At 39.0% G+C, this 24,593-nt stretch overlaps 1 protein-coding gene across 1 annotated transcript; it reads right to left on the reverse strand.

The window, feature by feature from the left end:
- Window positions 1-5,532: 5,532 nt before the first annotated feature.
- IL18R1 (interleukin 18 receptor 1) lies at window positions 5,533-24,365 on the reverse strand. Its single transcript, XM_009883076.1, has 10 exons — window positions 24,317-24,365; window positions 23,046-23,286; window positions 17,084-17,261; window positions 15,261-15,414; window positions 14,653-14,715; window positions 11,796-11,952; window positions 11,485-11,618; window positions 9,895-10,056; window positions 8,132-8,290; window positions 5,533-5,933 (listed from the first exon to the last, which is right to left on the reverse strand). Exons 1-10 carry the CDS (start codon window positions 24,363-24,365, stop codon window positions 5,533-5,535), a joined length of 1,698 nt encoding a protein of 565 aa, XP_009881378.1.
- Between the last annotated feature and the right edge of the window lie 228 nt (window positions 24,366-24,593).

Raw genomic sequence — 24,593 nt, forward strand, 5'->3', positions numbered from 1 at the left:
TGAACAATATCTAAACCGGAATCTCTGTCCATTTTGTGCGAGGTTATAGAGTCAATGAAATGGCATACAGTCAAGGGCAGCTTATGGAGCAGTGGGGTAACTCCCCTATTACTCCTCTGTGAAATAAGAAAAGGTGGTGTTATTTAGTGCAAACTGGCTGCACTATAGTGCATTCCGCATTGGGCATTGGGGTGTAGTATGGCCAGTGCCACAGAAGTACTTTGGCTGTACTGATAACTGAATAGATCACTTGCTGACAGAGAAAAAGCAAAGCAAATAGCAAATACTTATGACCCAGCCCTTTAAAATCTTTTCACTCTCACAGTCTTTAGCAGTTAATCAGAAAAGATTGCCTAGCACCTCAAATTCCATGCCAATCCCTTCTTGCCTTCCTTGATAGTCTAGCCTGCTCACTGCTAGCTAAGAAGCATAAAACTGACAAGGATGACCATTGTTATGTTATGGCTTTTCTTTCAGGAACTTACTTTCTCCAGCACAAAAGTAGGTCAGAATAGTTTCCCCATTATTCCCATAGGAGACCTTACTGTTCTAATGGCTTTTAACGCCCATCACAAATTTATTCACATGTTCTTATCTAAATTCTGTTCCTTAGCTTAAACAGCTCTTCATCTTTCTAGTGCTTTTTCTTTTCCTGTACGCATTTGTTGACAGCATTCCTCTTCCTTTCCCTGTTCATTTTACCAGTCTAAATAATTTAAACTCTTCTAGGATCCCTTCACACGATTCTCCTGGTGGTCCTCCTGGCTCTGCCTTGCAGGTCTCAAGGTCTTACTTCACTGACAGCACTTCACTGGTATTTGCACTGTATTGTTTGACTTTCCTTCATCATGCTGGCAGCTGGCAACAATCCTGAGGTTCTTACAAGTTTTCATTTCCAAAGTGCAAGCTCCTTCCTTGTAGCTGAATTTTTGTTGCTAGTCCCCAAAGGCAGTATCTTCCTTAAGTACTACATAAATAAATATGCTTAATATACTACATATTAAGCAACTACACACAGTGAGAGACATGCTATAACAGCTGAGCTGAACATTTAGGTTCGAGTCTCCAACTGAATGCTTGAATTCAGAAATTAGTCGTGCCCCATAATGAAGTCCCTCAAGAGATGTCTTTGCTAGGGATATTCAGATTATTCCTAGCATGTACTGGCAGCTCTTCACAAACAGACCCAGTCACTTGTGAATGTGCCCAATTGTTTCTAAAAAGTCAGATTCCTGCAGCATTAGAAATAGTTTTTGGAACAGCATTCCTTCACCATAGTAAAAAAACCTCAAACAGGTACAATTTTCCTGCAATGCATAATAAACAATTTTGTAACCACATAACGAAATGAGGTTTCCAGCGGATGACTGAAGTTGGCTTAACTATGGTAGTGGTCAAAAGAATTAGAGCAATAAGCCATGAATCTATTTTATTATCTTTCACAAATACCTTAAACCATCAACGTACTGAACTCTATTATTTTTTTATTTGGTAGGTAATAAGCAACAAATATATTACACTGGACAGTAGTATATCTTGCTGATGTACATACTATATCTCACCAATAGAGGCCAGATGGAAGATCAAACAATCCAATATAAGAGACAAATTTGTGTGATGAGTTGTTTATATATTTAGCTGACAATGAAACTAAAAAATGAGACTATTGTGGTCTATCTGCAGCTGCTTTCACTGTAGTGCAGGAAATTTGGATTGTTGAACCACAGGAAGATGTCATGAGTTGATCAAAACTGCAATAGATACTTGTGGAGTTTTTTCCCATTTTGTGATTTACGTAACTTGTGGCTATTGCAGAAAGCTTGGTAATTACTCTTTCACTCAGGCACTTGATCTAATTATAGCTACTAAATCAGAAAACTATTTCCCAAAAATGCAATCACATTTTCTTTTTCAGAACACTGCATACTTTCACATCAAAGCATCTCACTATGCATGGCAACATTTCAAACGTTTTATTAAATAAATATAGGAATTAATGCTGTAAAAGTTGCTTCTTCTATGCAAGCCAGACCACAGTCATCTCTAAACAGAAAGCCATTTTTTTTCACTTCCTCTGAGAAAGCAAGATAGAAAAGGATAATTTTAATATATAAACACAGCTCTAGAGTAACCTTCCAAGCCAGATTCATGTGTCTATCTTCTTACCTGATAATCTTTATTTTATTTTCTTGCCAATTTTTTATGACCTTTTACCGTTTACCCCTGGTTTGCAATTTCTACCTCTCCTCCTATCTCTGTAAAGAATGCAGATGGCAATGGAGGAACAGAAGTTCTTATAGTAGGAAGACATTATGGATTTGGAACTAGACATGGTGTCCATTTGGAGGGATGTCTTCACTGAAAGAGTCTCTCCAGACTTGGTGCACTGAAGGTGGACACACAAGACAGAACACATGGACAACTATAATTCATGAACCTTCCACATTTCCAGGCCCTTATACTTATATATACACTATATACAATGGTCCCAACTCTTCCCAACATTTATGCTAAAATTATCAATAGGCAAGAAGATTTCTTTGATACTCTTTTTCTTCCAGCCTGCATTGTGTGTGGTAGGAAGTGGTCAACCAAGAACACTAAAAAAACGCAGACACAGACTATGTTCTCACAGTCAGAACCATGTTGTAGTATGTGCAAGAAAGACAAGAATCTTCAAGACCGGTGTCTTACAACAGCTGTCACTTCAATGATCCCATCTGCAGCCTCCTCCAGGGAAGCATGTATTCCAATTGCTTGTTTGGATTTGGCTTTGTTTAAATTGTTCTATAGTACAAATGAGACATTTATTGCTTGTCTAACAACACTCTTGCTTTTTATTGCATTTTGTCTTCTTACTGTAATTTTGATTTTTGACACTTACTGCTGTCGAACTGCAGCAAAAATGGAAGCCACAGATGTGGAGAGGGAGAAATAAAGTTTTATTAAGTGCAAAAATGGAACAAAAAATGCAATATAAATCCCTGAAATGACCCATTACCTCAAACCAACTAACACGTGAATTCACTTATAAATTGACATATACCTGACCAGGCAAATCAACACAACTACAGTCTATAAAAGTCATATTAGCAGCTCCTTTTCTCTAGGGACTGGTAAAAAGAAAGCAGGCATTTCCAAGCCCCGATTAAAGTCAGTAATTCAGGATACAAGAGCAACAAGGACAACATCTGGTGTTGATATGAGGATGCATATCTTTAATCTCCCTTGTCTCTCTTTACCACAGCATGGGCAGTGATGATCAGCTATAGAGATGAAATTAATATGTCATGACACCAATCTGTGCAAAAATACTTGCCCCTTTACAGACACTGAGTAGTTCATTGTACTACATCTGAATGTCTGCCTTGCTGGCATTCAAACAACTCTGGAGTTAATGCCATTTAGCTTTCAACCTTCCTCATGTGAAGTCCTCTGGTATTCTGTAAAACCTCAGTGCAGTCAAATTCTGTATGGTCTCACAATCTTCAGGGTACAGCTTCATGAGGTATAGCATATACGCATATAGTATATGCACATAGTATATGCAGTCACATCATCTCTCCAAGCTGAGGTGAGAAGGCGTTCACGGCAAATTCAATCTCAGTTTATAGTAGCTGATTCTCATAGAGGGTAGGCTCAGTCCAGAGCTTTTAGCAAACCATGTGCACTATCCGTATTCATATGCGTAGTATAATGCATTTGACACTTTATGTTGTTAGGCAATACATTGATGACAGTATATGAAAAACTATGCAGCCGAGGAGCAAGTTTAACACCTCAATTAAGTACCAGCAAAGACACTAACATTTCTGTCAGCTGTTTGGCCAAGAAATTGATGCGCCCAGTATGTCCAATGGCATTTCTGAAGTAGGGGTAATCATTAGTCCTGCAGGAGAATGTTAAAACTGATCCATGATTACAAATCACAGGAAACACGGGTAGAGTAGAACTGAACCTTGAGAAAGATTTGGAAATACAAAGACACACATATCTACAGAGCAGAAATCCTCTTCAGTAAAAGCTTAAGCCAGAGAATGGCTTTTGCCTAAGGATCACATTTCAATAGCTCTTTAGTTGTCTAACAGAAAGAGGGACATGTCTTGGATCTGATCTGAAGGACACCACAGGTATGCGCCTTATTCCTTCGTTCATTTTCATCCGTATGTTCACCTGGCAACTGTGTTGTCTCCACTTTGTAAATCCACATTTGGCCTTTACTTTTACCTGAACATCTGTCAAAAACTATGCTTGATTACAGGATATTTGACAAACAACAATGTATTTCATTCTCATGAATCTTGAGACATTGCCATGACACCTAGCACTCCAATTGTGTTCTCGAGTGCACTGAGAAGGTAACAGAGCTCCTCCACTACTGCTGCATTAATTAAATGCCAGTGTCAAAGAGATTTCTCCTAAGAATGACCATTAGTTGAATGCAAAACAATGATGAGAATGGGCTGAGCTTTGATGTTCTAGCAAACTGACAGATCTTCCAAAATGCTTGATGTTCTCCTAGCAAACTGACAGATCTTCCAAAATGATTCTCCATTGATTTCTCCCCACTGGTACTAGGAAGAAATACAGTTCCATTTTATCCAGGAATTTGTATCAGATTGGTTCTACTGCCAGGCAGGTAATGATAAGGGTTTTGAATGACATTACTAAGTTTGTTTTAAAAGATAGTAATAAGTACAAATGTTCCAAAGGATTAGGAGTATATGTAGATACCAAAGATCTCATTTTCACATAAATCCCCTACATCCCTTAGCTGAAGGCACCTCAGGCTATAATGTGGATACCAGTGTCTATGAGCTACATACTATTATCTCTACGCCGTCTGCCTCTTCTCCCTGCCAAAATAAGCATTTACAGTATTCTCAGTGAAATAGGAGGATGGAAACAGTCATTACCATTCCTCCAAATCACTCCCTCTCCGCTTGTCTAGACCACGTACAGGTCAGTAGTGCGTACCGTTAGTCCAACCAAATCTGCCCTACTCTTTCTGCCCTCCCTTTTCTCTGTTTTCACTTGATTTTTCTGCTTGACATTGCCCAAAGCCTGCATGCCAACCTCTCTAGGGCAGGAGCCGTGTGGGTCTATTCCCAAGCAGGATCCTTAGGAAACACCAAAATACAAAATCAAGAGCATATAAATAATAATACTTCGCAAATACTAATATATTTATTGAGGGGCCTCAAAAAGTATGCAAGTATAACTAATATCATTCTACGTTACTGGAAAATGTGAAATCAAAATGTTTTGCATTGTTCTTCGTTCCTTGTGGTAAGTCCTAAGCAGAATCAAATTTCTGCTCCTTGTGCAGATCACCGAAGAAACACCCTCTGGGATAGCATTTAGCATTGGGGTTAACATCGTCCTAACCACTGTAACAATTTCTACATTCTTCACAGATCTCAAACTTGGCCTCTTATGAACACCAGCTTCCCAAAGTAAGCGTGCAGTTTGTGTTTTCTGGTAATTGTCAAAATGCGCAGTTTTCTGCAGCATCTTCTGCCTCCAGTATTGTTATACAACTGCATTAAAGCCACAGCCCTCAGTCTGTGGCTGAGCACCTTCTGAGTCTACGTCAAGGTTATTATAGTGCCCTTTGGTGTTTATCTTGGTAGGTTTTGCTGGCATCAGGTACCGAAGGTTCTTCCAAAATCTGGAATTCACGGGAAGAGATTTATCCTTCTTCCACTTCACAACCCTCTTTGATGGTAAAAGAGACAGTGATTCTGGCAAGAATTTGTAGTCACTTATAGGCATGTATTCAATTAATATGATTTTAGTTTTCCTTTCAACTAGGGCTTTATGGAGTCCACTCTCAAGTTCGTATATGGCTCTGTCAGAAACGTAGTTCTGGCTCAGTATAATGATTAATCTTCGACTTTTGTCAATGAATGAATGAATATCATCAACAACCGCTGCAAATTAAAGATAAATGTGTTATTAAAATAAATTGAAAGGATAGGCACTGAATCGACTTATCTTTTAATATTCGCACATATACCAAAAATGTTCCCCTTATAAAGTGACAGCATGTAAGCACCCTGTCCCTAAGAAGAGATGAATATGCATTGAAGATTAAGAGTCTGTGAAAATGAGCTTAGGAATGGCCAACGCTTGTTCTCTGGAGTAGACAAAATGAACACACAATCTCCAGCTACCCTAGTCAGCTGTCTGTCAGTAGTCACATGGATAGAAGGTGGCAGCAAAATTTATTTTTCCTCCAACCAGATATCTCTTTGCTTTTTGATAATAGATACGATTGGAGTGATTTCACAGAAAGTCACCAACAGCAACATCTCTCCAGATATTCAGTATCTCTCAGGTTACTCCTTCCTTTACGTCACCAAATACCCAAATCTATTGCCAGTAATACAAGGTTGAGAAGACTAGCACGTGACGACAGAAAGAGTTCCAACTGTGTTTGAGATCCATGGCTTCTGTCATGACAAGCAACAAATGAAACCAAACGGTGATACCCTTCAAACACCCATGCACTAAACTGAATTCTCATGCACAACTTCCTGTGCTTGCTTCAGTACCATGGGACAACGAGGTCTACAGAAACCAGAGAACTAGAAAACATGCAAAGCCAAAGAAAACTGCAGGAGTAACCTAAAGAAGAGAAAACTGAGAGGAGAAGGAGGCTGACAAGGGTGTTACAAGACACCAAAGAGTCCTGTAAATAGAATAAAATACTCTGTTTTCCATATTCACAACGGATCAGACCAGAGAAAAAGAAACAAGCTAAAACTATTGCAAGCAAATAAGCTAAAACTATCAAAAGAATGAAATTAAATACTTTTGAAAGCCTTTTTTAATAATTAAGGAGAGAGAATAACTGGGAAAAAAATGGCTTGGGAGAGTTGTGGCACCTCTCAGGTTAGAAAAATATGTCAGGAATGGATACAAGGAGAGAAGATCCTGCTTTGTGAAGGAGGTTGACTGACCTTATTGTTCTGTGTTTTTAACAATGAAATCCTTTTCCTCAACTAGATCTTTGGACTAAACAGAATCCCCCAGTATCTTTTTTTCCAAGTATCTGTAAAAGGCCATCTATCCACAGGCCATTTAGAGAAACAAAATTCCATGTTCTCATTTCTATTTTGTTATGGCATCCATTACATTCACAAAATGGTTTTAACCCCTACACTGAAGACACAGCAAACATACAAGTTGCCTGACAATAACTAGTACCAGAGTGTCATGGTTTCAGCTGGGAGGGAGTTAAATTTCTTGCTAGCAGCTGGTATGGGGCTATGTTTTGGGTTTGGGATGACAGTGGTGTTGATAGCACACTGGTGGTTTTGGTTGTTGCGAAGCCCTCAAGGCCTCACACCATCCCACCAGCGAACAGGTTGGGAGTGCACAAGAAGTTGGGAGGCGACACAGCCAAGACAGCTGACTCCCAACTGACCAGAAGGATAGTCCATACCATATGACATCATGCTCAGTATATAAAGCGGGGGAAGAAGAAGGAAGGGGGGGGGACATTCAGAGTGATGGTACTTGTCTTCCCAAGTAAACGTTATGTGTGACGGAGCCCTGCTTTCCTGGAGATGGCTGAACACCTGCCTACCCATGGGAACCAGGGAATGAATTCCTTGGCTTGCTTTGCTTGTGCTTGCAGCTTTTGCTTTATCTATTAAACTAGCTGTGGGCAGTGAGTGAGTGGCTGGGTAGTCCTATTTGCTGGCTGGGGTTAAACCACAACACAGAGGCACCAGCTGCTCTGTGCAGTAAATGAGAGTCATGCAGAGGCACCTGCTCTCAGCAAAAGCAGAGCAAGAGCACTATTGCTGTGAAACATTGTTCTCACCTTAACTTTCTCCATGCTAGCTTTTTCATCTGTTTATCTTGGTTCTGTGTAATTAAAGATATGTGTTTGTGTATGTGTGTAGGTGTATGTGAATTCATAAATATATCTACAAAAAATCTAAAATGTGTGTGTGTGAACTTCGCACGCACATAGTCTAGATTAAATGAGAAATGTAGCATTTCAATGCACAACACATTTGACAGAATTCCTTCTAATTACAGACTTTTACCTTTGGGTGAAAATGATGTGCCTGCTTAATGACAAGAATATTCAATACAGAATAGTCAATACGCTTACCTCCTCCAGGGGATACATCCCTCTCAAATATACATAACTTGTAGCCAAAGTTTTCTTCTAATATCATGGGCAATATCTTCAAAGCAAATTCTCTCTCTTCTTCAGTGGGAGAAATGCAGTCTTTCAAGTAAGACACAAATGCATCATATTCTTTCCCATCTGGAACGAAATCACCAGTTGTTGTCTTGTTAGCAACCATTAGAAATACAATATCTGATCCACCATTCTGGTTTTTGAAGTTATTGTCTCAGTAGCAAAGTATATTCCTGCTCTTTCCTTCAATACCCTGAATACTCTTCAAAATACAACCAAAAAAAATCCTGAATCAATTTAAGTTTGACACAAAAGATTCTGACTGCATTTGGCAAATATTTGAAAATAACATATCCTCTCTACATTAAAGTGTTGGATTTTTAAAAATCACATTAATTTAACCAGTTAATGTAACATCTGTGCTGATCAAGAAAATGAAGGGAAGCAAAAAATGTGTCTGTAACCTTAGAATGCTATTTAAGTGACATTGTCGATTTCTACATTTATTTTACTCTTTATCTAAGACTATCAAGTGGTTCTGTAGAAGGGGCACTGGCAAAATAGAATGAACCAACCTATTATTTTAATTACAAGAGGGTACCATGTCTGGTCATGCTTTGGGCAGTAATTTACAAACACAAAATCCAAGACCAACTCAGAGGCCAGGTCTACCACATTGAGCGGTATCTAATTGAACTTTGCCACAGAACAACTATCTGGACTGATACAGCAGCACACATAGCTTTGCAGCTTAAAGTGTACTTCTTTGCTTCCCTTTCCGGATACTGTGCTACATGTAGTTCGCAAGAGAGAGCACAAAAATAAAGCCCATGAACTCCTACACATACAAGAGCTCTACGAGCAGGAAATCCATTGCCAGTATCAGACAATCAGTTCCTCCAGGGTGGCCTAGTCCAGGTTCTCGGAGATCCTCCCTGTAAGCCAGTATACACAGTGGCAGCTGACATCAATAAACAGATAAATAATGCTGGCAGGCATAAATGGCATCGACCCATTACTGAGAAATCTCCAGCCACTGCAGTCTATTCAAGCTATATCCAAGCTGATTTAGAGACTAAAGAGGGCAAGAAAATCAGGTACATGTGTACAGCAAGCTTTTTCACCACGGTTTTCAGAAAAATTATGCCCAGAATTGGGCAATTGTCAGGCTTGCTCATTAAGTCGAGGTCACAGCCATGCTGCCTACTGAGATACTGGTAGTGTGCTCTCCTGCACTCCTTAAGTGCATTTAGTGACAGACCTATAAACATTGCAACAGCCGTTACAGTCAAGGAAGCATTTTAACCTCCACCTCACTGAAGGACATCAGTGAGGTCAAAACAAATATCTGTCAATCGGCCTGTCTGACAACGCCGGGGTGCTCATCCTTTTTACAGATAGATAATTGTAAACTTCTCCACATCCCTAAACTTTTGTGATGAAGAATATACCAGAACAGAGCGCATCTGAACAGCAGAGTCCCTTCCACTACCTTCTCCAGAGGCAGCTTCTTCACTGTGTCTATCTGCTGTTACTGCTCCAGGTGTATAACAAACTCGCTTTAGTACCTGACCCTCAAATTCTCTTTTACATATTCTTTGCTGTTTCTACTCACAAAACTCCTGGATTTATTTTGCCCCTTCCTCAAAGATGATTGTTTTATAGAACCTATCAGAAACTATTTTTTAATGAATACACTTATTTCAATGTGAGCATTAGCCAAGTCATACCTCCAACAGTGTCATCTCTTCTGCATATGTTCCTGTAAAGTAGAACTAAGTCAACTCTAAACATCACACAGACAAGCACCACAGCTACAGCAACACAGGGAAATAGTACAGCAAGGACCATTCCAGTTGTAAATATGTGCACAGGCAAATCTCGGGTGTTCCCTGTAAAACAGAAACCCAGGAAATCATAGCCTTAACAAAGAGTATTATACAACAAGATTACTGTATACAATACTGATGGCATCTTAAAATCACCCCAAAAAATCATAGTGTTGATGTGAATCCTTTCCTGCTAATACTAATACTAATACTAGTACTAATAGTAACACTAGCACTAACACTATCACTTACACTAACACTTACACTAATACTAATAAGCACATAGGCATGCCATTTGTCCTGAGATGGAGAAGAACTAGACAACATGGATTACTCTAAAAACCGGAGAAACAATCTTGCACACAATCACACACCCTCCACACACATAAAAGAACTGCATGTGGGATCAAGACTGATAATAGAGATCTTTATGGATTCACAGCATCCCAAACTGGTGGTCACCCACTTTTATGATGAGTTTTCCTCAGGTTCTTTATTATTTCCTGTTATTCTCTACCTTTCACCTCTCTCCCAGTCCACCCATAACAGCCTTTAATGTCCTCTTTGGCCAAGATCTTTTTTTTTCCTTCTGTCTTTAGTCTCTTTCTGGCACTTTTTTTAAATTTTTTTTTATTTTTTTTAAATTATTATTATTTTTTATTCTGTTATTTTTGCCTTTTTAGTTCCAAATATAGATTTTAACCCTTAAATCTTTGTGAAGTCTTTATGAAGGCACTGTCAAGTCATGCCTACTGTAGACTGTATTTAATTTGCTGTATTACACACATCATCTTTCGAATAGTCTATTCACACATATTTCCTCCCAGTAAAGCTTGGAAAGCTCTGAGAGAGAGAGAAAACAAGATGGCAATGCCCATTTGCTGTGAATCTCCAGGCTGTCTGGACTATAAATGTGCAGTACTACTATATGGTAGAGGTCAGCTTTCCATAGCTAGAAGGATAAGAGTCCCTGACAACAGAGAAACTGTAGACCAGAACATTTCAGGCACTATCAGGAACATAAAAGATTGACCTCTCTGGGGGAGGTGTGGGGGAAAAACAAAAACAAAACCAAAAAACACATAAGGCATAAGCCTTGGGTAGTTAACTGCCATGATTCCACCAATCTGATGAGTAGGAGAGGACAGGGAACGCTCTGTCATGGGGCCTAACAAAGTGCCACCCAGGGATCTGTCAGCCAGAGCATAGCTCAGCCTCCCAGCTGTGTCCACAGCAGCAGCGGCTGAAATATGGAGCCCTCGCACAGCTGCTCTAGCAGAAGTAGCAGCAACCCCTGCTGCCCCTGTCTCAGAGCAGGAGGAATCACCCAGGGGAGTTGTTAGGTCCAGCGCTAGACGGACCAGGGTCTTCATAAGCACACAGACATATCTGGAGAGATGTTCTGAAATCATCACCCTGCCCTTAGGATTGAGAAGGCTGGCACAATCAATAACCATGTATGAGGAGCATAATTCATAGGTTATACCATACCTTTCTTCAATTTCACTATTTTCATTTGTGTTCTTTCATCAGCTTGCAACATGCAAGTGAAATTATGATGCATGTCCTCGGCTGTTACTTTTTTAATCCGTAGTAGCCTTGTGACATAGAACTTGTTTCCCAACCTGCAGTAAGGAATGGTGTTAGCAACGCTCTCTGTACAGAAACCTAGAACCAGCTGAGAGGCAGATTTTGAGAAAAAAGTTCTAAAATAACCTCAGACATTTTACTGAATTTGCAGTCCACAAAGTGCAGGACATTATCACACACAAACAAAAGTGCAGTATTTTCAGGAAACCTACTGTAATTTTTTTAATTCTTCTTCACATATTGAAGGTTCATTCTCAGGGATACCTGAGCATTTTTCTGGAAACGTTTGATTAATTAACCAGTAGAGGCTGGCATCTTCTCGCATATAATAACCCAGGAAACCTGTGCAATTGAGTATCTCTTCTTTACCTAAACAAAGCATAACATGAGAAGATCTAGTCAGAAGTAGCATTCATGTTCACGGTGCAGTAAAATGTCAGCTTTCCAGGCAATGTACCCCATGAGCTGTGCTCGTTTGTGCATAGCCCCCACATGATGTTTCATACGTGTTCCACCTGCACTGGTGGTGGCTTCGGCAACCACGCACAGGGCTCTCTTGCACCCTGTTGCAGAGTGACAGTCATCCACTGCTTTTTCTCAGACAAACTCTATCACATCCCGAAGAGCTTAAATAGGCCAGAGCATTTCAGGCTTTAGAGAACTAAAAGGAGTTGGACTCTGTCCTGGTTTGAGGTAAAACAGGACCTATTTTCTGTTCAGTAATTTTACTTTATAGCTGAGCCTCTTCTAACTACTGAAATTAAAAGCATATTGTGGAGACACTTTTCGCTCTCAGAGTGATAAGACTTGAGTTTATAGTTGATGCCAAGGAACGGGATGCAGAGAGGCTCCTGCTTATACTTATTGCTGTAACAGCCAAGGCAGCGAACTTTGGTATTTGCCCCATTGGAGGGTCGGAAGTGGAAAAGTATAGAGGGGTCCCTCCTGCGGGGAGGAGCGGACAGGACAGGTGACCCAAAACTGACCCACAGGGTATTCCATCCCATCTGCCTCATGCCCAGTATAAAAGCTGAGGGATCAAAGGGTCAGCTCTCTTTCTTCAGTTGCCGACGTCCAAGGAGGACTCTGTCTGTTTGTCTGCCTTTGATCCTGATCCCTGCATACAGGTCCCTTCCAGCTCGAGATATCTATCATTCTATGAACTAAACTGTGTGCTGCAGGCAGAGAATAGAAGAGGACAACCTACCACCAGCACCCCAGCGCCAGGTAAAAGTAAGTAACTGGTAAGTGAAATTACAACCTATTGATTGTAATAGCTAAAGTATACACTCTTACTCAAAGGAAAAACTAAACCTGTTAGACCCCCTGCTGAAGTCTCACAGGAGAAATTCTCGTCTGAGCTCCACGCCTGGAAATCATTATAATCCTGAAAGTGTGAATGAGTCCCTTAGCTGGACAGCTACTTTGCACCATTTCAGAGCACTAAATGGAAATGAGAGGAACCACCCCTTAGAGTCCGATAAATTATAAGAAAGAGCAAAAGTAAAAAGACAAGTGTACACTTGGGAAAATAAAGACAGAAGGTTGCAGCTCTGCAGTGTGAGATTTGATGATATTCAAGGTATTTTATCTTAACATTGTCATGGGAAGCTGGACCTGAGGGTATCTGCAACTTTACAACACCATTTCTAGGCTGTGCCAGTATTGTTTCCAGAATGCCACAAAAGCTGCATGTTAGTTCTTGTCCAGGCCATCATGCACAAATGCTTTCCATTAAGCAAGGCCTGCCCAGGAATTCTCCAAGGGGACATACTATAAGCTGCCTTCCCGAGATTTATCAGAGTGGATGCTTCCAGTGGAACTCCTGAAGAATATTTAAAGCAGGATTCAGTTGAAAATCTGCCCATCTTCAATTCAGACCTTAGAAATCCAAATCACAGTTAAACAGACTGAAACATAGACCTAAACTTCTAGTACCATCTACTTTGCAACTCTAGCCTTTTCACCATACACAACAGCTATTTTCGGGGAAATATTATGGAACACCATCTAAGCAATGACAAGTTTGAAAGGCCATCCAAAATGCCCTTCACTCTCCACCACGCCATCTGTCACATCACTCACTAGGTAGTTGAATGACCTTATCAAATGATCTTATCAGTCCAGATAAGAAATGGAAGACAGATGATTCATAATCATTTTATGCTGAATGCTGCCTTCTAAGGGTTGGGACAAGCACAGTAAGGGAGGAGAACCGTGCAGGAAGGGTGTACTGAGAGGCTGGGAGACATGAGGCATCATAGGATTGGGGTACTACCATTGGAAAAAGGACCTACCAATTCATATATGTAGGAAGGAAGGAAAATTAGCGTCTGAGGTCCCGGCTGAGCAAATGAGATACACGTATGAGCAACAGAGGAGGTAAATATAATATTTCAGACTTGGAAAGGAAGGGCTGGGTAACCAGACTGGAGGCATAGGAAAGGAAAAAGACAGGTAAATTTCTGCTTTAAAAAATGAACAGCCTCAATCACAAAATTCTGGATCCTACCCAACACTGTATAAAGCCTGCAGACTGTGTTATCTACTACTCCCAGCTAGAAGCACAGTCAAGGGTTTGGCTTTTGACAATATAACCAATTCTTTGCAGCAGTGACAGATCTGCACGCTCACATTGTCAGGACTGTCAGCCCTTACGCTTCTCATTTCCCTGCAGAATTCCCAACTGCATCAGATATTAAGCGGATTACTCATTATTGCTGTTTGCTGAACAAACCAGAAACCTTTCACACATCGCTCCATGGGGTTTGCTGTCTACAAAAGAAAGCCATGGAGAGTCGTTTATCATCACTGCCACTTTCTCTTGCGGGTCATTGCAGCAACCTCAGTTTCTGCCTCTGTAAGAGGGTAAATTTAGTGTACCTGTATATCAATCATGGAATGCACTAGGAAAAAACCAACCAGATGTGAAGATGGATCAGATCCAGGAGGGTGCACAGACAATTCGAGGTTTGATTACACTTAGCCAGACCTTCAACCATAAAGAGATAAGAATAAAAGTATATATACGCAGTAGCTACCACAAAGATTCTTGTACTAATTTGATACCTATTTCTGTTTCAATTTCTTCATCATGTCCAACAATCTCCAAAGTTACAGCCTCTGGTGCATCTAAAATAGAAAGAAGTACTGCTATTGAAGTAATAGCTTACTTACATTCTGCCACGATAAAAATTACACATTTGCTTTATTTCTAAAACTAATCACATAGATTCCATTTAATTCAAAGAACAATATCTGGACTCTGGCATTAGTTACTTTAAAACACAGTATGTCCTGTTGATTTTTTTTCACATGCATACTACGCAGTGCATAATTTACAATGGTTGGAAAGGCTCTGCCCTAAGACTCTTAGTAAGTTTGTATGACTGACTGACAGCAGCTAATTTTGAAAAAAAACAAAAAAAAACCCAAAACCCCCCCCAAAAAAAACCCTGCAGTGAAAACATACTAAATAAATTTTCCAAAAATTGGTAGTATGTTATATAAACTTCTTCTGCTGCTTTTTTTTTAATTTTTGAAATTATTGCAAAATATTTAAGACTACCAGATTTGATCACCCTTGTATTAATTTATCAAATGAGAGTTGTAATTAAAAATCCCCATAGTAAGGAGAACAAAAAAGTGTGCTTCAAAATTTCGGAAAGGTTTCTTACCTTCTTCTACTACCAGTTTAATTGTGTTTGTGCTGTGGTATATCTTTCCTTCATGACTGATTAAAATTTTACAGGTATATATCCCAGAGTGCTGTACTGTTAAGGTTTTAAAATCCAGCTCCCGCTCTGTTTCATTTTCATAGTTCTTACAGTCCTGCATCAATAAAGACAGAAAATACTATTCTGTAGCAAACGTACATTCAAAACCTTAAAGAAATTCAAAATTATTTTTGAAACGAAATGTCACCATCACTCTTTCACTACCTCAATGACATTTATCTCACCCAAAAGGGGTGAGGCCCAATTTTCAGTCATGGTCACTTAAATGCAACATTTGACCATTCAACCCATTAGAAGTTGAGAGCACTGCAGTTCCAAGTAAGCGTCTGACTACAAAAATATTGTATTGGGAATTTAAATGTACTCATCTATTTCTTTCAGAATGATGGCTTGGGTCTGTATATGTCACCTGCTTGTGGCCAAAAGTTGTCCAGGCTTACGAGGAGCTTTCAGGTTAAAGCAAAATGCCTCAACAATAGCGAAAGTGACCATCTCAGAGGGTGACAAGAATTAGACGCACACTCCCTATTCACCAAAACAAACTCTGGTTTGTTTGGGTTTGGTTGTTTTTTTGATTCATAGCACGTGCTAAGTAAAATGTCCCGTGAAAATACAGCAATATTTGGCTCTGGTCTGAATTACCTTAGATTAAGAAGGGAAATGATCAATGCTGGAAATTGTCCAGGGAACGGACATTTCCTGGATGCATACACTTACTACCCAGCTCTTATATAAACACATGTGTGACCATCCCTGTTTTATCTATCTCAGCTCAGGCTGTGATAGGAAGGCTTTGAAAATTTTCACCCAAGCACCAAAGGATATTTAGGTGCAAGGACAGCTGCTTCATCTGTCTTACACAGTATTAGACATTAAAATATATACTCTGCTTAGCCATGAGAGAGGTCACTCTAGGGTACAGTCCTTTACTGAGGAAAACATATCCACCTACGGCCCTATCCACCAATGGTCCTATCCCACAAGACCCTGAAGGACACGAAAGTGGGGCAGTGGATCATTCTGCCAGGCAGAAGCCAGACGCTCATACTTAAGCTGTGAAAATCACTTCCTGAAACTGATTCAACGCGGAGTGAACAGGGTCTGTTACTCCAAGCAGGACACCTGAGAGAAATAAGGAGCATTGGTCACGACTGTGCATAGGGATGGCATGGAAGAAACCTTTTCAGGCTGCTTCGTCCAATGGTTGAGCACAACACCCAGCAGTTACAGCTGCTTACATGACTATTATCTTTGTTCTGACAAAAGCTGGTAGAGAGAAGACCCATGATTTGCCTAAAATGAACAGAACCGGATCTGTTACACATTTTGTAAAATATGTTCAGAAAGAGCAAAACTGAAAAGTTTGCGATTACTTTACAAGCAGACGCCAACTGTAAAACAAGTATCTTGGCATCTCATTTAGCGTCAGGATAGTATCTGTGTCAGCAAAGTAGCAGCTGGCTAAACCAGCTGCTGGCTAAATTGGCAGACAGACATGAGCATCAGATCTTTTACCACTCCAAACTACCAGTTTATTAATAATTTCTAATTACAGGTATATTTTCCTAAAAAATAGGAAAGCAGAGAAAAGCTTTCTTTTGTATATCTGTCTAAAGTTTTTTTCCCTAGTAACCTGAGAAATTAAAGGTTTAAAAGGTTTATAGATGCTTCTAAAAATTTGTTTGTAATAATTAATTTTTTCCTGCAATCAGATGTTTTGTTTCTATAGCCAATGATTTGAGTGACACTGTTTCAGTAATTACCTTGTACCACGTAATGCTGTCATTTTCATTGACAGACAAATCACTGCATTTCAGTGAATGACCAGTTCCAGCATTTTGAATTTCTGTAGTTAAATGATTTTTATTGAAACAGCTGCTTTTATTTCTCTCAAGCACATTCAAGGTCCACTTTTGAATTGTGAAATTTTGTTTTCCATTGCTATATAAAAAAAAAAAAAAAGCAAAATCAGGTTTAGGAGCTTTTTAAATAAATATAGCTTAGTGAGTTACACAACAAAATACAAATAAATTCTCTAACACATCTGTTAGGTAGAATTACATCTACAGTGACCTAATTATTTATATCCCCCTTATTAGTCTTCCACCCCCAAATATGTGTTATTTCCCATAACAAAAGATGTTATCTAAACTAAATCATGTATCACAAAACATTTGACAATACAATTATATCTATGAAATATGACGGTATACGCTATATCGACCAGAACAAGGATGCCACTATCTGTGGCATCATGTACAGTTACAAGTGACCATAAGAGAGCTTTAGGACCTTGAATCAGCTAGTGATTTTTCAGGTTTAATCTCCTATGCATTGCTAAGGTTTAAAGCAGTAACTGAAAGATATATTTGTAAAATATGGCAAAAATAAGATGGGCGACTCAGCTATTGTTCACAAAGTAACATTATTCATTGATTAACACTGTGCAGGTAGTCACTGATATTTTGGAAATATTTCTAAACTACGCAAGTCTCATGAATTACAGAACCACTTATGGATTCAAGCATGTCTGCAAAACAAGGCATTTTGGAAAGGATTCATCTCTTTGTCTTTTGGTTTGCACTGATCAGAGATTTATCATAGCTGGTCACCCCAGGTTGACTGGAAGAGCTACCGCTCTTAAAGCAGTTGTCACATCCCATGCAGTATCTATAAAAGATCAGGTGAATATGCTTCAAAAATACCTCTTTTGAATATTTAGGAGCTGACCATTGTCATTCAGATATCTACTATGTTCTATCCACATATTCCTCTAAAGAATCACATTATAGCTGTGAGTTATTTCATTGCTGGATATGTCCAAATACATGACTACCAAGGGGAAAGAAGCTGGAGGAGTTTTGGCCTGAGTTTGGTGAAGTTGGCCTAACTTTGGCAAAGTTAGGGATTAAGAGAAAGTCATATGCTGCTGTAAGTTAATGTTGCAATTAGCGCATAAAGCTCGTATTTTTTACTGAACTAGTAGGGTCTGACAAAGCAAAAGCAGCAATCACAGAGCACTTCCCTCCAGTGTCAGTCATATCTTCATAAATATGTTTGAACCCTTCTGTCTCCAAGAAAAGAAAAAGGAATCGTTCCCAGGAGAACTGAAACTAGTCAAGTATCATTTCGATGAAAAGGGCTGAGGGTTGAAAGCAGCTGAAATAGAGAAGCAAGCCTGACGAGTGTATCAGCTTAAACACCATTCTTGACTGACACGCCTTTGACTGTTACAAGATTCAAAACTATTAGGACATCATTTATACAATGAATTTAGACCAAGTTTTGGGTGGGTTTTTTCCCCCTTTTTAAGCTCCCCAAATAGATATATTTACGTATTTTGCTCACTCTCTTCACATTGTAGCCCCTTTTCAGCCTGCACAGGTTCTCTTTGCTCTCCTTACTCACTTGAGATATTCATTACTCATAATTGCAATTGACTATCTAAATCAAAACATAGCGGTCTGGTTTCTCAATCAGCTAACTATGGTGTCATAAACAGGAAAAACCGTATCAAAACTTTTTCATCTGAGATGTACTCGCATGGGTATTCACGGTGGGTGGAGTCCTTCTCACCCATTCTGCAACATCACATTTACACATTTAAATCAGAGCTACTAATCACAGGCGGCAGTGGGACCATGCTCAATAGTCACCCTTTTAGAGTGCAGTTTACATGACCTATTTTATATGTTTGGTTTAGGACAAGATATTCTGTGCCCCAGAAAGGCCTCTTTCTTCCTGACGGTAAAGGTACCTAAGATAAGTTTAGGTGTAGACATAAACAATAGTTCCAATTAATTCCACCGAGTCTGTGTGTATCTGAATACTGCTGGACAAGCAATTACAGATCTAGCCATAAAATACATATGGTTTTACTACCTAGATTCAGCAGATGGAAAAAAAGGATCAATAAAGCCACATGCTGTCCTCAGCACTGTCACTCCACAGAGGCTTTCTTCTGTGATCATATTTGCTGAAATCACTTCAACAAATACGAGGATTTCACTTGAAGTGGATCAAGATGTTCTACCTGATAAGCCAAAATCTGGCAAGGAGCATCTCCCTTGAAGGTGACAAAAACATACCTATGCAAACTAAGATGAATTTGGCCTACATAATTTCTAACTTCTGCCATATACATGATTCTCAACAAAAAAATGCATCAAGTTGTATTGTTCAAACTGCTAGTGTCTGAGCTGTTACTTTCTACCCTAGTCTTCACTTGCTGAGGTTCTTTAGTGATAATTTGTGGGAAACAAAACCATTTCTGCCTTTCAACTGCCCCCGCCAAACCCACCAAGAAGGAACAACAAAAAATAACTTGACTCAGAAGAGGATAGAAAGAATTGAAAGCCCTTAGAGAACAACTTAAACCAAGTTTACTGGATACATAGCCAACACTAAGTCATCCCTTAGCTATTTCACTGCAACAAGCCAGGGTTATCTCAACATTTCAATATCTACTGCAAGAAACTGTCATACTGCCTTCCAAAGTACAATATTAACTCTAAATGTGTGTGTTCCCACTGCTTTCAACTGTTCTAAAAACGTTGAAAAAGTGAGCAGTATTAGGATCTTAAATTGTGTCATGTGTTTATCAAGAATCTCTGTACTTTTGTTTTTTTCAGGAACCTGTAAGTTGCCTCAGTTTCAAGGTCACCAACACTGAGCAACCAGATGACCTGCTTTTTTGTATTCAGGTTTTCTCTTTGATAACCACAGGATATAGACTATGAAAAAACATACAAATTAGAAATCCTGCCAAAAATGTGTGACACAGTTTTTCTGCTTATCACTCCCACTACAAATGCATATGAAGTCCTTTATTTTCAAGAATTGTTGCTGAAGATGGACACACTCAGGCTTACAGGTGACGTCTACTAATTCCTGAATTTATATCTTAAGTCTACTATACTAATAAACACATGTGAATATATCAACACACACATACGCACACTTTAGCTATCTATGCTATGCCTCAGCGGGACACTTCTGCTTTAATTGGAAAACTTCTGATTCATATTTAAGTCAATAAGTGGATAATACACCATAAATACACCGTTATATCATTTTTAGCTCTCGCTTCTTGCATATTGTCAGTTGTAAGATATCAGAAAAAAAGTGCCTAAATTTCATTAGTTTGCAAAATCTGTCAATATCTGTTGTCTCTTTTCTTGAAAATCTGCAGTATATCTAATTGTCATTTTGTTCACTAAAACTGCCAAAAACAGTTATAAGCACTCTAAAAATCATTGCCCATATAGCTTACAAATACTTATCTTTAAATTAAATGGTTGAAGATAAAATAGATAAACAAAAATATACTTAGAATGTCTGCTTTCAAAACCAGAACTTTAACCTATTCTAAATGCTCTGAAATGAAACTAATTCAATTCTAATTGTCATTCTTCTAAAATCTTAAACCAATGCAGTAGTTCACAGTAGCCCACAATTTTTCCCTATCAATAGAGACTACTAAAAGCCCTCTGTCTCTGCAGAAAACTGTTTCTGCAAATAATATTCTGTATTTGCTGAAATGTAACTGCATTAATATGCTTGCCAATAGTGAGCACCATCATATAAACTAAGCCCAAGGCCCCACTAAAATCCCATGAAAAAAATCCCCTTATGCTGATTGAGCCAGTGGTGGTCAAAAATATATTATTTTAATTAAGAAACTTTTTTTTTTCCAAAATAAAAATGCATTCCTTCAAAACTGAGTTTTAAAATGCAGTAGCATAATATAGTCCTAGAAAACAAAACAAAAAAAGCAGAAAATAAAAACTCTTAATTCCAAATGAATGCCTTGATGTAATTGAAACCTTTCTTTTGAGTTTCTTGCCTAAGCAAATCAGCAAATCAAGACATTTCACAAAGGATTCAGACACTTTTGTGTTTTCCAAAAAAGAGTTATTTTAACAAATTTTATCCTAATAGTTCTACTTGAGGTCTTTTCCTGTTGACTCCTACATGTAAGGCTGTTTCTCTCAGTTTTGGCATTTACATTTTTTTCATATTCATATTACAGAGTTCTTGCAATTTACTGTGGATTTACTGTCGTTACTCCAAGTCCTTAAAATAATCACAAAACTGCAAGGATCGTGAATGAAGGCTGGGGTTATCACAGCTTTCCTCACTTCTGTCCTTTATTTTAGACTCCTCACAACAACCTCCTTCGGTAGCCTGGCGATTCAGGTGTGATCCTCACCTATCCCTCCCCATGCCAAAATAAGTCAGAGGGTGCATTTTATACCACTGGTTAGGTGCTAGCAGTAGAGTGAGTGGTTATATTTAATAGCTTTCTGGCACCATATTTAGAGAAGTGACCATAAGGACAACTGATCAAGGCCATCAATAAAGCCAAAATTTAAAGCCAAATTCAGGCTTGATATGAAAAGTACAGGTCCGTGAAAACAGACAAGCCTCTGTTAGGTATTATCTAATGTTAACCCCTACACACCAAAACTGACCAGCTGGACTCACCTGTGCCACTTCATACAAATGTCCGTACTCAATAACACACGACTTTTGTACGACCTTGCATAACAAAGTAGCCAAACTACCATACTCATCACCCCTAAAGACAAATCTCTTAATCTTAAGTTCAACACACAAGTAAAATCTTTCTCAAGCTTTACCTTTTATTTGGATAGAGTGCTCTACAATTAAAAAGAAATCACATAAACCCAAAAGAAATATTCTACCAGCAGACTTTTCATTTATAATATCCAGCATTTCAGATACTGCAAGTCAGTACTTTTAAAAATAATATCAGCAAGACAATAATAATAATGATACATGGAAAAATAAAACATGAAATTTTCAGCTTCCTAGTAAACTTGGAAGTTAACAATTGAGATCTAGCTTAAAACCGTAAACTATTGAACTTGTCTCTGGGTTGTAACTGGAGAAATGTGGAGAGCATTTTTCAGTATCCGCAGTCCCATAACCTTTACAAACCAGGCAAGAACCTTAAAAATATTACCCAGAGAACAGCATCACAGACAAAATCATCTGCTTAAAATTAATTATTGCTTCAATTGTAAATGCTGAATTACAGTCTTGGTGCAAGTTAGTCATAAGAACTCGATGCAGCAAACTTTTGATTCAGTCCTTTAGTCTTTCATGGTGGTTTAATGAAGATTACCCACCAAATAATTGAGGCCCACCCTTATTTCTCCTGCTGACCCATGATGTTCTACAGCAGTAAGAAATCAAATTCCATTATTTCATTTGTTCTCTGAATGGCTCCAAGCATGCAAAGATTTGCATGGAAACCAGAGTTCAGCTATGCCACTTTGCTACACAATTAGGCCACCTGGCAGGTCTCATAGGGTGAGATCCACTCAACGTAGGAAGGAAGAACAAGTCTGGCGGAGAAGACAAGCAAATGTTTCCTTTTACTTGGCAGTGGAGAGAAGGGTTGTCTATCACTCATTTTGCTTAGGCAATTAATCACAAAGGAACAGAAATGCCACCTGCCCTATCGAACAGTTTACAGCACCGTTAAAAGGCTGCAACTGCCTGTAGCTATTTGTAAACACTATAGGTCTGCCTGGATGGTTACTGTGAAATGATGTGGGCAATGACACCACAGTCAACGTAGTTCCCTGCACCTCCTTTGTACGGATGCCACGAGCAACACAAAGCAAGACAAAGAAATCAGCTTCCTCATAGACAAGTGCAAAGGCAAGATGTTCACCCACCAGCTTGTGCACCCACCTGTGAGTGACCGAGTAATTCCCAGAGTCACTGAGTTCAGCTGGCCAAAACTCCAGAGAATTCCTTTGGGAAACAATTCCATGTGTTTCCTTTATCAGTTGCTGCTTTCCAGCATTTTCTTTGTACCACTTTACTGTGTACGCTTCCTTCTGAAAATGTTCTTGCCTTGACTCAAGATAACAAAGGAAAAAATATTCCCCTTCTAGCACATCAATGGAGGCACGAAGGGGACACAGCTTCTCTTCAGAGACAGTGGAAAAAAAAGATATATTAGGAAGCCAAGTAGTTCTTTCAGAAAATGACATTAGCTTGACTTTAAAGTGATTTGCAGTGCCACTGGTCTTTTATAAAGTGACTTTCCTTCAGCAGAGTGGTTTGGCAGTATTTATTTATTGCGGCAATATTTATTTCAGTCTGAGAACTCAGTTTTCCAAGTCTTTATTCTACCTTACACAAGCAAAACCAGAAGGAAAAGGAGGGTGAAAAAAAGGACATTTCCCTAAGATGCTTTCACATGGGTGCAACAGTGTCAGAATTAAACAGGCTCAAACAGCAGAATCTCACTCCACAGTAAAGCAGCTGCCACAAACGGAAGGGGAAAGGAGAAATTCTTACATATGGTTTGACTTGACAAATATGGCTAATCCTCAGAACTGGTCAACTGCCATAAAAGCAGCAATTCTGTGAATTAACATTTACATTTCCATATCTTCTTAATGAAAACTAAATCATTATGTGGCTTGATTTCTTAAAAAATTCAGATAAATTGTTTTGGAATGAGATTACACGTGTAAAATTTAGTCTCAAAGTCTGCTTTTCCAATCAAATTTCCCAAATGTACCTTTGCATACAGAAGTAAAAAAATACAGAAAAGGGACCATGGTCTAACATTAATAGTCAGGGATAAAATAAACCTTCGGTCTCTGTTTCTCCTGACGTTCTGAGAGGTTAGCGTTGTTCAGCCACTATTGTGACCACACTTCTAAACAGAATGAAGTGGACTCATTCTCTTCCTTGCTGTGGCTCTTCACACAGCCATGCTCCCATAGACATCATCAGGTGTCTCCAGGTAGCATCTCTGCTCTTTTTACTCCATAATTTTGGTATTTTGGACCACAAGTCTGGAGCCAGGCTGAAATTGCCAAAACTTTTAAGATTTTGTTCTTAGCTGCAAAATATGAAACTTGCCCCCCTCTAAGCAACTGTCAAGATGCCACACATTCAGCAAATATTTTGAAGGTTCTACTGTTGAAATGAGGATTTATACTTACCAGTGGCAGATTCAATGATAAACAAGAAAAAAAAAACGATCGTAGACATTTTCTTGAGTTAATTCTCACTTCTCCAGAAAAATGAAATGGAATCGTTCTTGCTTGTTCTCAAAGCCTGAGAAAAACAGACTCACAATTCATCACAAGTGCAGTGAAACAGATTACTTTGAGCATGTGGGCAGTGTGACCATTGCCTGGTACCGAAGAGGGCTTTCCGAATGCAAAGTTACACATTTTTACCATAACAGCTATTTTCATATATCAGGTAATGTATCTA

Source organism: Charadrius vociferus, unplaced genomic scaffold (assembly GCF_000708025.1).
Source record: "Charadrius vociferus isolate BGI_N301 unplaced genomic scaffold, ASM70802v2 scaffold92, whole genome shotgun sequence".
In the NCBI taxonomy this organism is placed as follows: domain Eukaryota; kingdom Metazoa; phylum Chordata; class Aves; order Charadriiformes; family Charadriidae; genus Charadrius; species Charadrius vociferus.

Bases quoted from the DNA above. Each gene is read 5' to 3' on its own strand.
- IL18R1 (XM_009883076.1), bottom strand. From the start codon at position 24,365: ATGTCTACGATCGTTTTTTTTTTCTTGTTTATCATTGAATCTGCCACT. The intron at 11,619-11,795 runs GTAGGTTTCCTG...TCCTTACTGCAG, and splicing joins GAAGAATTAAAAAAATTACA to GTTGGGAAACAAGTTCTATG. The intron at 8,291-9,894 runs GTATGACTTGGC...ATTTCGTTCCAG, and splicing joins AAGAGATGACACTGTTGGAG to ATGGGAAAGAATATGATGCA.